We start from the raw sequence: 12,186 nt of genomic DNA on the forward strand, positions 1-12,186 counted from the left end.
GCGTGAGGTTGGCTCGAATGTCGCATCACTCGCACAAGTTGTTGAGAAAAATCAAAGGGACAGTACCAAAAGAATTGAGAGATGACTTGAGTGAAATCTGGGGAGAAGATCTTCTGAAGTTGGAAAGAGAAAACACAAGCGATCACGAGAGACAAAACGTGATCGGGAAACCTGTGGGAAGTACTCCAAACCTGGAAGACAACGACACGATGCACGAGAAAATGATGGAGCTTGAGCCTCTCTTGGAAGCCTCAGGGGAGCGTAATCTCAGGAGCATTGAGATCTCTCATGGGGAATGCCCATGCCACTGTTTGGCACAAACGGTGTGGTATCCAGATCACAAGAACCTTTGCCTGGTGTGGGATGTGGAAGAGATTCGGTCGATCGGACTGCCGGATCACCGGCAGAAGGTGACGCTCTTAGTAGTGAGTACGATGTTAGCTCTGAGATGGATAGAAGAGAATATAACGAAATATCGGGAGGCGACGACGCCAACGGCTGAGTCAATATACGCGATAGACTACAGCAGGAGACTTGAGTTGTTTGAGACTGCGTGCAAAGTATTCGCCATACCAACGGAAGTCAGGCACGTATGGAGTCGCTTGAGGTACTTTCCATGGTTTCGGGCGACACTGACGTCTTGGTTGTACAGGGCAACGAAAGATCACATGAGAAAACATCAAAAGGAGTATCGACAGTTCCAGGCCGAGATTGGGCCGGAAGCTTTCAAGAGACCCCTGCTAACCCATCGTAATGCGATCACGACAGGATGGAAAAGAGTGGGTAAGATGTCTAGAGACAATACCAAAGCGAGGGAGTCGATACTAGAGGAAGACCTGGCGAAGAACGTGAGCTTGAGCCTGCACAACTCCTTTTGCTTGAACCGAGAAGCTAGGGTGAAGGCACTACCCAACCAGGCAAAGAGATTGCAGGAGCAGAGAGAATGGATGCGATCTTATGAACAACTGAAGGCTTGGGAGGAGATTGTGATTAGTTCCGATGATGAAGAGGAACTGTTGAGACAGTTTGCCGCATCTAGCACTTCAGGATGCAGTACATCCAAGGCGAAGAGCACGAGGTGAATGGGCAAATCGGATGGATCTTGAGTCTTGAGAGGGAAGGGGGGCTTGAGTGTGAATCCGAGTGAAACTTGGATTCACGAAAAAGAAATTTTAACAAAGTAAATATTGTTACTAATATACTATATCTATTATATAAATCAAAATGCTGCATGACAATTTCCTGATTGAATAGGACAAAAGAGATTTTTAAATGATTGGCTTGAAAAGCGAAAATTCAAAGGTGCAGGTAAATGCAGATTTTGATTGCTGTTTAGCAATAGTGTGAAAATTTTAAATGGTCGTGAATTTTGGGGTGTAGATAATCTTAAATCTGCTGCAAACTTCTGTAAATGACCACTGGCACTGTATCTTGAGCAACACTCGGTTTTTCTGGGACTCACTGGCAGAAGACAGCGCGCGATGAGGACATCGATCTCGAGTCCGGGGAGTATGTGCCAGTCGGTCATATTTGGAAGTTTGACCTTGAGAAGAGCAGAAAATACTTGATTTTGAAGTGAAATTTAATTTTTCAAAATTTCGAAAGGAACATGTCATGCACGATTTTCTCGCGACAACTGAAAATCAGAAAAAGAAATCAGAACAATTTTAGAACAATTGCGGGGAAGTTGTCAATTAAAAAACGAGTGGGAAATTGCTATTCGCAATTTCCATCATAGTGAACGAGAGTAGAGCTGTCCTACTTGAAATAGAAGACAGAGTATCCCCGAGAGAGCGATTACTGAAGTTGGACCAGAGTGAACCTTCAGCGGAAAGGCGGACAACTGGAGTGTCCCAACGGTCCAAGAGAACTCAAATTCTAGAGCATGAACTTATCCTTGCTGTCCAAACTATAAAACATTAAACTTCTCTTAGTTATTTATTTCTTGAGTTAGTTACTGACTGGATTATTTTCCCAATTCTTGAGCGTGCTGATATGTGAGTACGAATTTAAATTCTAGAGTGTGTTTTATGATTGTTATGCTGAGGTAAGGCGAGTTTTAGGTTGATCCATCTGAAATGGATCAAAGTCACACTGTCTAATAAAAAGTAACCTAACGGATTGTTCCAACCCGGTTTTTAACGGCGTTCATGTATTTTGGGTATCTAGAGACCTAAGTATGGGGACGTTTCTAATTCTAGAGTGGGGGGATATTTTAGTAGTAGCCTTTAAGCTGTAACGGGTCGTAGTCTCATGTCATAAGCGAACCGAACTGGCTCCGACCGTTCTTGAGGTAGAAAAACACAAGAGATAGTGTCCCTGACCCTTGAGCCAGTGGTTATAGGGCCTATTTTTCTTAAGCCTCATGTGTGACTGCAGTAGACGAATGTTACAATGTAACATTCGCCCGGAAGATAAATATCGACGGAAAACAAAACTAAGTCTTAAGACGACTGGCTAACGTCTAAACAGAGCTTTGCATGCTTTTCACCGTCTCTACCAAGCCAGTACTTTCGGTGGTCTTTCCAACATCGGGTCGACAAAAACGTTACTGTTCTCCGGCTTCGACCAGAACGCTCAAATTAACTTAATTACATGCAAATAGTGAGCTCATGGCTGGGTCTCAGTATCCCCAGACCACGAGGTCACTCCTAAAAACAGGGTTACTACTTATTATATTACTATTGTTTTTGTTCAGTAGATAAAAATCATCATCTCCATCGAAGATGGATCAACCCTTTCCCCCCCTCCCCCAACTCCTAGCACCTCATCCTTGTTAAAACTAATCCAAATATCAATTAAATTCAAGTCAGGACATGACAGGATGCTAAAAGTTTACGTGGCAGGATAAAAGTTTCAGTTTCTTTACCCTTCCGGATTGACGAATCCGCTGAATCAAGCTCGTTAATCTTGATTCCCTCCTAATCCGGAAGGCTGGTTTCTTACCCTTCACCGTTGTTCGCAACGGCCCTGCAACTATTGTAGCAGCACAATAGTTGCAACTCGGAACGTCCTCTGCTATTCTGTAGTTCGTTGTCGTTTTTAATCTCGATTTTCGTCCTGTTCGCTATCGCAGATAAAGTTGTTCTTGTTCTTTTCTCGTTTTAGCCAAAATGGCCATTTCTGACGTTTCTCAGAAATATGACGTCATAATTCGAATTTTTGAAATTTAAAAATACCGGAATATTCCAGCCCTCATCGTCTGGCTAATCGTTCCAATAACGTCCTTAATTCTCAATAACCACCAATCCGGAAGGCTCGCTGCTAAAAATTCGAAGTCTGCACAAATTGCATTTTGGCCATTCTGGTCGAATGTCACAAATTTCCTTTTTTTGTTTTTAAGAATAATGACCGTAGTGAGTACTCTTATATAGATCTTGCTGATTTTTTTTAGCGGTTTCATTTTTCAAGTTCAGTGCATTTTCATTGTTAAAAGGAAGGCAAACTCCACTATCGAACAGCAACAGTGTAAAGGTCACGAAAAACGTGATCGACTTTTTATTTCGAAATGATCGACTTTCAAAGAGCTTTAAGGCCATTCAAAAGTTGACAGTTTTTGAAATTCAAAAGTTGAAGGTTTTTGAAAAAACATGTCAGTTCTTGTTTTTAGGTTCTTTGCGTTCATTACTCGTTTCCAACTGTCAGTTGGCTATGTTGTTCGTGTTTAGCTTACTAGGTATCTACTGCTGCAGAAAGTTCGGGTTTTGTTGTGTGGGTACAGTCGTCTCTTAATATAGCTTTGTGTAGAATGCAAAAAAAAGCGTTTCTTTGCGTGCGTGTGCGGGCTTCAGGGTGACCTCTAATTGTATTATTTTTTCGACTCAACGAGCGTCATCCCTGGTATTAATGAGTTAAACGCCGCTTCGTAAGATTGTTGCAATGTTGATTTAAAGCTAGAAAATGTCTATTTCAGCATGTATCGAAACAAATGGAAAAAATTTAAGAATATTTGGTATTCTATTCTAGTTTAAACCAAATTGTTTTTTTTGGCTTTGTGTTTGGTAGTGCGTTTGGGGGAAGGTTTTTCAAATGATCAAAAAGTATACTTTTTTTAAAATTTTTGCCTGTGACATGGTTAAGGTCAGTCGGAACATTCAGAGCTTTGCCCTTGTTATCAGTTTTTGTTTGAAAACTGCGTGAAGTTTATTACATTAGAAGTTATTACATGCAAAATTTGCGTTTGTGGGATTTTCTTGCTTGTCAACTTCAGTGGAAGAGTTGTGTTGGGCAACCAATGGAAATTATAGTATTTCGCTCAGTCTCGAGAAAAACAGACCTGAATGTTTTCGTTTTTCAAACTAATGATTTTCAAATTGTATTTACATTTGAGCTCTTCATGCTTTTTTCATTATTGTATCTTTTTCGCCGATTTTATTTTGTTCCTATAGCTTGTTATACAATTCAGTCTCCTCTCGATAACTAAAAAAGTTCAAAAAAAATCAAAAAATGCCAACTGTCTGCGGGCCATCGTCTTCATTTGGGGCAAATATTTAATTTAAAAAACCCTCGTAGGTATCAAGGTTGAAAAAGAGGAATCTATTGAGCAATCTCTCACCCCCTCTCCTCCGTGTTCTCTCACCTCCCCCCCCCCCCCCCCCCCCCCTCCTATGCAAAAACGGCAAAACAAGTTTTCACACGTGAGCAGGTGGTTGAAGTGTAAATTGGTTGCAATCAATTGGCGGACTGAGTCTCTTTATGAACGTCGAGAATAAAAAATTCTATTAATTTTTTTTGCGATCATGGCTTCGAAGTAAGCAAAATACCAGGCTCATTTATTGATCTATTCATGCCAAAAAAAAAACTTTCAGCATCCTAATAATGTATGCAATTGCACATTTTTGTGCAAACAAAACAGGAAGAAGCCGGTTTAATATGCGACTATTTTGGCTATTTTTTTAAACTCTAAACCTAGTTATTGAGTTATCAGTATGTGATTTTTGGTCCTCCGCGTTTGTTGGAGAATCTGGCGTATAGTTTAAGACCATTAAAATTAGTTCAAGTGGTTATAAACGGGTCTCAAGTGCCTATTGGGCTCTCTACTCCTCGACCCCCCCCCCCCTCTCCTCCCTCGTCAAGCCAAAATGGGCGGGGGGGTGTTGCTTAATTTATGTAAAAAGAGCTTTAAATGAAGTAACTGTCTGTTGAATGGGAACGATTTCGCCTGTCTTCCAATGGAGAGTAGAAGCCAAACAAAGTTTCGTTTCAGGTTTCAGTTCACTTTTCCGGGATGGCTTTGACACTTTTTTCATTCAATCAAATTGTTTTATGTATTTCTGCATTACTCAATTCCTATTCGTTTTTTCAGCAAATATGGTTAGGTATCGCGAACAGTTGTGTTTTCGTGAATGATTTTCCATCTGTTTGATTTCCACGCGTAACATACAATTTGCTTACAGATTTAGTTGAGCGTTGTTAGATTGCCTGCACGAATACCTACCTGTAAATTGACCTCAATTTATGCAAGAAACTTTTTATGCGGATTGTTCTCGCAAAATATATTTAAAAAGATTAAGCCAAAATTAATAAAATGGGCAAAATCTTTTTTCAGAGTTGAAGAATGTAGTTCAAATTCTTGTATAGGTCGCGATGATTTTTTTTCAGGAAAAATCTTAAAGTTTGTTCAGTCACAAACTTACTTTTTCGCGGTGTGACGTTTGATTTCAAATTGAGAAACAAGTATTTTTTAGAATTTAAATTGCGTTCATTGACTCTTTTCCAACTGTCCGTTGGCTATGTTTGTTTTTGGGAATATATGTGCTGGTCGATTTTCTGTGCGTGACACCTAGTATGCAGCGTCATCATTATACAGCAAAATATGATGAGACTAAAAGCACTTGGAGTGACTTGTCTTCAGTGCTTCCTCCATTTCATCCTGTGTTCTTACCTGTGTTCTTATTTTCAATGGCTGGCTTTGCTGCAAAAGTAGAGCATTTTGTAGAAGAGTTTTTTTGATATTTGGGAGGTCCTGAAATCCTCATTACCAATAGGTGTAGCTACTACTCATTTCAATGCAAATACAAATTGAACTTAACAGTAATTCATTGTTTGCGTTTAACGTGCTGACCGCAAGAGAGCTTTACTTACCAGTTTGGGAGGAGGAGAGTCAAATTACAGTGCGTTATTGAAGCATTTTGAGTTCTAAATTCAAACTATCGTGATTTGTGCTTTTTGTGCAACTTTGTTGTGATGTTTAATTTATTTTTACTTATTAATTTTTGCTCGTCTTTTTTGGAGTGAGGACCGAATTTGGCACCGTTTTATGAAAATAGCAGATCAGCTTTTTTTTCAGAATGGACGAATTTTTGAAGCTTTTATAAAATCAGCTCTGGCTGAATTTGATTTTATTAATCTTCTGTGTTTCAACTATGTTGCTGTTTGTTATATAACTCAACATCTACTATAAAATTTTGTTGTCCAAACATTTAAGGTCAATTTCGCTCTTCAGGTAGTTTTGAGACTGTCTTATCTCTGCTTCCAACTAATCCTGTCACAGAAAATGTCGGCCACTGCCGCAGCCATTATCAAGGAACACAGTCTCGTAGTGTTTTCGAAGACGTACTGTGGCTTCTGCACCAAGGCCAAAGCTGAGCTGAACAAGGTGGGGGCACAATATCATCTGGTTGAACTGGACAAGATGGGAGGAGGAGATGCTCTGCAGAGCCAAATCCAGAAACTTTCTGGAATCAGAACTGTAAGCATGTTTCATTGTTCATGAAAAGAACTCATGAGCAAGTGTTGATGAACGAACAGAACAACGTTCTCTGATTTAGGTGGTGGGTTTTTTCAGGAAGTTCATTCATGCTCATTCTTGTTAACACAAGCGAAGCTTATGTGATAGTTTGAACTCTCTTTTTTTTCCGACCCAAGTCGCAAATGTTAGTGTTCATTTTGATCAATAACCAGCTATTAAGTACAGCCAATGCTAAGGATATTAACACAGACTAATTTATTACAAATAGCACTTAAGCTTCAAGGCATCATGAATATGTAGCTTAGAGGTAGGGAAGAAGACCGCAACAAACTACGGGTTCGAACCTGGATGAGGTCGAATGTTTTTAAGGATGTTTTTTCGTATACTAGTTGAAATGCGTCCGCTCTATAAATTGAGGCCTATAAATAGTTGGTACCTTTCTTTTTTTCAAATTGAATGGTAATGCTTATGCGTCATAATTGGCTTGAGTCACTAAAATGTCAGTGTGAGATCAATTTTTTTTGCGTTACGTTTCCTCTTTTATTTTAACGAGAAAGTGTTTGACGAAATTCCCTGACTTTGATAAAAAATTTCAATTTGATTTGAGGCAAGCTTATTGGTGCAAGTATTGTGTTACTTGGTGAATTCTGTTACGCGGCGGAGAAAATGCGTTCGAAATAGGGTCTTTATATTGATTTGTGACAGTTCACACAATCAATTATCAAAGTTAGGTTTTGAAATTGAGTGTATAAGCAGAAGTCGTTCGAAGAGTTTGTGCAGGTTTTCATGCAGAAAAGAAGAGATCGTGTCACTAATTATGTTTTAGCCTTTACGCCGTGGAACTTATTTTTTCGTTTTTGACGCAACTGTTGAATGGCGGCCTGGCAATTCCACCGAGGACAGACTTAGAAAGGGTAAAAACATTGATTAATTTGAGTGGTTGATCTTAAAACAAGGCAATGTTTAGGTGCCGCAAGTGTTTCTGGAAGGTGAGTTTGTGGGGGACTCGAGTGAAATAAGGCAGAAGCTGAGCAAGGGCGATTTTGTGCAGCAGTTGTCGGAGAAAGGACTCATCAAAACTGACTGAGTGGCATGTACTATGCTACGAGATCTTCCTTCCTGTCTAATATCCATCTGTTCACATTACTATTGCTGTTTTTCCAATTATTCTGCTGGAAAATGTTCAAAGAGCAAGTTACACACAATCTACTGGACAGGATGCTGCTTCCATGAGTTATTCTGATGGAAAGCAACAAGTCAAAAAATAGCTTTGACTCCAATGGCCAATGTTTTGCTAAAATTATGTATTTGAATCATTAGTTTAAGTTTTGGAGAATCCAAAATCATTTGAAGTTTAGGAATAATTTCAGTCAAACCTGCTTGTTTTTTTCCCAAAGCGAAAATTCCTGTAGTAGTGGCAATGACGGACAGAGTATTTCATTTCGAACTCGATACCCTGCCTGTTTTTGTTCGAACACTCAAAACAAGTTATTACCAACACTACAGGACCTTTTACTCTGAGGAAATAAAACGAAAAGCACGTTCGACTCAAAGAAAGAAAAGGGAAAGAGAGAGAGAAAGAGAGAGAGAGAGAGAGAGAGAGAGAGAGAGAGAAGAGAGAGAGGAGAGAGGAGAGAGAGTGTAGAATCGGTAATTCTATCAAATTTTCGACTTACCGACCGTGTATTTTATCCTAACATGATAGGGAAATAGTAGTAAATTTGGTTCAAAATCGGGTTATGGTTAGTTTATTGGGATCGTATGACTTTGTTGCTTGGGTCAAGATTTGACACCGAAGTCAGTTGGTATTTAAGTAAGTAGCGAAAGGCGGATTTAACTGATAAGAATCATACGACTTCGGTTACTTACCCGATTTACGATGCCAACCGCAGGGGGATGTATTTACGAAACGTGAACAAGTCGATAAAAACCCCGGACTTGGGACCTGTCAGCTTTGACAGGGGGAGTAGGTAAAAGGGAAAACCATAGGGGGCGGTTGTGCTTAAGGGGATGACAGCACCGATATGAAGTGGCGTGACTTTAACAAAAACGGAGCACAAATAGAGATAAGAAGTGGAGGTTAGAGAGCGGATTTTAGCAGAACGAGTTAACGAAGGTAAGATTCAGTAGGTCCCAGTTGTGGTCGCTATCTGAACTCATCAGTTAATTGTTTCACAGCGAGTGAAGTAAGAACGCAAGTCGAAGTGCCTTGTGGAATATTAGTTAGAGCAGAAGCTAGCACAAGTCAGAGAGATTAGTCGACACGTGTACTGACCGAGTACGCAGAGAAGAAATTGTTAAGCGTGTACAGATCGCAAACCATTCTGTTGTATATTATTAAATTATACGCTGGCCGAACTAGTAGGCCCTTTGTATTCATTCAGACATATATATTGAATTCATTTGAGAGAAAGGAATTCGTTATACGCGACTTCAAGCGAGATATAGCGAGCAAGAGCATCACTGACCAGGGGGGAGCAATAGAATACAGTAGAGGACAACTCACCACTAAAATAACCCTTTCGGGATTGTCGTTAATACCGAGCCTTAGTGACCCCTGCTTTAGCACGGTAAAAAGGGATAGCTTCGCAAGATTGTGTGTGGAAATCCTAAAGACGACAGAGAGGGAGAGAGAGAGAGAGAGAGAGAGGGACAGGGAGAGGGAGAGGGAGAGATAAGCATGTCGTAAGAAAAGCCTTTACACTTGATTTTGACTAAATCAAAGAAAAATCACAGGACTCACAGAAGTGTGATGTCTTATTACAGACCTTTCAGTCGTGACTCCTATAAAGTTGTCATTGTCGAGCAAAGTTTTCTGGTTGTCAGATTAATTGACACAAATTCGGACGAAACTGATCTCACAATGGATATACTGCAATTTTTACTCTGTTTTAGCCAAAACTATCTTACGTTCTTACAGTTTGTGAGCTAGTTCAGTTACTCAAAGAATAATAGTTGGCAAATTTCTCTTATTTTTTTGCCAATTTCATATTTCTCAAGTTGATTGTGATTAAACTAGGGAACACACTACAAGAAAGATACTAGCTAAAATAGGTTGGAAATGGCAGTATTAATGATGTTGTGTTCCTTAACTTAAAGTTAAAGCGAAGGGTACCTTTTTGGAATGCGCAAAGAGCACCGTATTTTGAACCACTCATAATATGCACCATATGAACTGCACCAAATATATACCGTTTTAAGCTGAATGCGCTGTTAGTTACCAATTTTTTCTCTTAGCTTTAGAACAAAAGATTGAGCTCAACAATTTAAAAGAGCTCATGTAAAGCAACGCAGAAGTAGAGCGACAAAAGAACCCTATTATATGGCGAGAAGTGGTTCTTTTCTACATTTTTCTAGCTTAGACTTAAGTCTTTTGCTGAAACAGATTGAAAATCTTACAAAACTTGATGAACAGCTTTCATTCCCAGACAAAATTGTAATGAAAAGCTCTTCAGTGTTAATAGTATCCTTTATCTTGCCCTACAAGTACAAGAAGGTACTGCTCCGAGAACACGTCAATGTTACGAAGACATCTGCTGTTTTTTGCTGAAAATTTCAAGTTGACAGAATCGAAAATGTGCAAATTAAATTGTGTAGGCTCATCAACTCATCCAAAGTCAGCTAATGCAAAGGCAACTTTGAGATCAGGTGTACATCTGCAAATTTATCATATTTTTGCCACGCAAAGATCAGTCAAAACTTGGCCCATGTTTAAACATTTGATACTCTTTCGATCCTGGCTTTAGAAAATGAAGAGTAATACACTCATGATGTAGACAAAAACCAGTCATCCAGTTTCGATGATCAGGCGAATTTTTATGATATTGGAGACTACCAAGATAGTCGCGAAGTTATTCTGGATCTGAAGATCAGGTCTCTGATCAAGAACGACCTAACACAGTCGAAGATAACTGGACAGGCTAGACATTTGAAAGTCCGTGTTTTGCAATTTGTGCAGCAGCGAAAATCATATCAAATGTTTGTCCATGCTTGTGTCATACCTAGACCGATAATTAAACGAAAGCATGATTCCCTTTCCCAGCTAATCTCATCTTATTTTCTCTATTATATAATGAATATCTGTGTACTGACCCTCTGACAATCTTGCCAGAGAATAATATCGAAATATAGCTGTGCTTTTGTTTCTTCTGTTGTTTTGGATTGTTCTGTGGTTTGGTTTAATTCTTTTATTCAAAATTGCACTCGTGAAACCATTATTTGGTCAGTTTTGAATTTTTGCAACGTGCGCAGTCAGAAACCGAGATGCAAAGAACGGGGCATCAATTACTGTCATTCCGATCCTATAAATGGTCCAGGATACGGGTTAAACTTCGGCAACTGGTTTTTCAAAATTCTTAAATGGTTTTTCGAGCTTCAAACGCCCTAGCTATTAAAGCAAATATATTTACATGACGAAAGCCAGAACGCTAGAAAAACCATTTTGGGACACAATAATAATACACTATGGTAAAATTAAATGGACTAGCTCTTACACGACAATCAACAGAGAAAAGCTAAATGTGTTGTTGAGATTGTATTTGGTCGAAAGAACATTCGAAGTGAACGCCCAGAGCACTAGCCTCTTGCTGTTTTAAAAATTCAAAACAAGCATTTTTTCGTTGCGGTTGCATCTGATTCTGAAGTTACCGTTGAAAAGAATGCACACAACCCTTGCTTCTGTGTTACATGATTCTAGTCAATTCTATTATCGCTGATAGCATCTCGTTAGTACAGCAAGCAGATCTTCAGTCCGAAATATTCCAAAAAATCTGCCTATTTTCTTAAAAATTGATTGACTCTTAAGATATCAGTCGTCATAAAACTTTTTCTTCTAATTTGCAGTGCGTTTACCTTCAAATAAAACAGAATCCTACCAAAACAAACAACTAGCGTTACCGCGAAGTTACTTTCATCTTGAAAGGAAAATCCGAATAACATCCAGATTTGATATGAACTGATAGTTAGTCAGCTACTCTTTATCTGTCTGGCTTGCAGTTTTGTTTGGTTAAGTCTAAAAGTTATCGAAAGATAGTTGACAGAAAAGCAACATTCATATCAAATCCGGATGTTATTACGGTCTTCTTTAGAAACCGTTTTCTCCAGAAAACGAAATCCAAAAAAATCAATTGTCTTATTATCTGGATTTTTCTTGTATTGTTTTTCTCAAGGCAGTTGGCGCAGTTTGCATTTGCCAGTTACTCTTTAGTCCGGCGCATTTACTCTTACAAAATAAATCTCAAAGCCATGCTTGAAGCGCTTCCGTCGCCGTTTGTGCAAGCGACAAGCAGGTCTTCAGTACCAGTACAGCATTTTGAAAATATCAAAAAAGATAAGCATTTCAACTGAGAGGATGCACAAAAGACATAAATTATGCCCACTGAGAGTCTACGCGTAGTCAAAAAAGAAACCGAAAATTAATTTATCATCCGCTCCAAATTGGAAGCATCACTATATTCCTATGACACAGTAATGCACGTGTAAAAATCAACTGCTTA

At 39.1% G+C, this 12,186-nt stretch overlaps 1 protein-coding gene across 1 annotated transcript; it reads left to right on the forward strand.

Moving 5' to 3' along the window:
• Window positions 1–6,418: 6,418 nt before the first annotated feature.
• Window positions 6,419–8,066, forward strand: LOC134841792 (uncharacterized). Its single transcript, XM_063857829.1, has 2 exons — window positions 6,419–6,691; window positions 7,659–8,066. Exons 1-2 carry the CDS (start codon window positions 6,497–6,499, stop codon window positions 7,776–7,778), a joined length of 315 nt encoding a protein of 104 aa, XP_063713899.1. The 5' UTR covers window positions 6,419–6,496; the 3' UTR covers window positions 7,779–8,066.
• Window positions 8,067–12,186: the final 4,120 nt, after the last annotated feature.

The sequence above is a fragment of the Symsagittifera roscoffensis genome, chromosome 3, assembly GCF_963678635.1.
Source record: "Symsagittifera roscoffensis chromosome 3, txSymRosc1.1, whole genome shotgun sequence".
Lineage (NCBI taxonomy): Eukaryota > Metazoa > Xenacoelomorpha > Acoela > Convolutidae > Symsagittifera > Symsagittifera roscoffensis.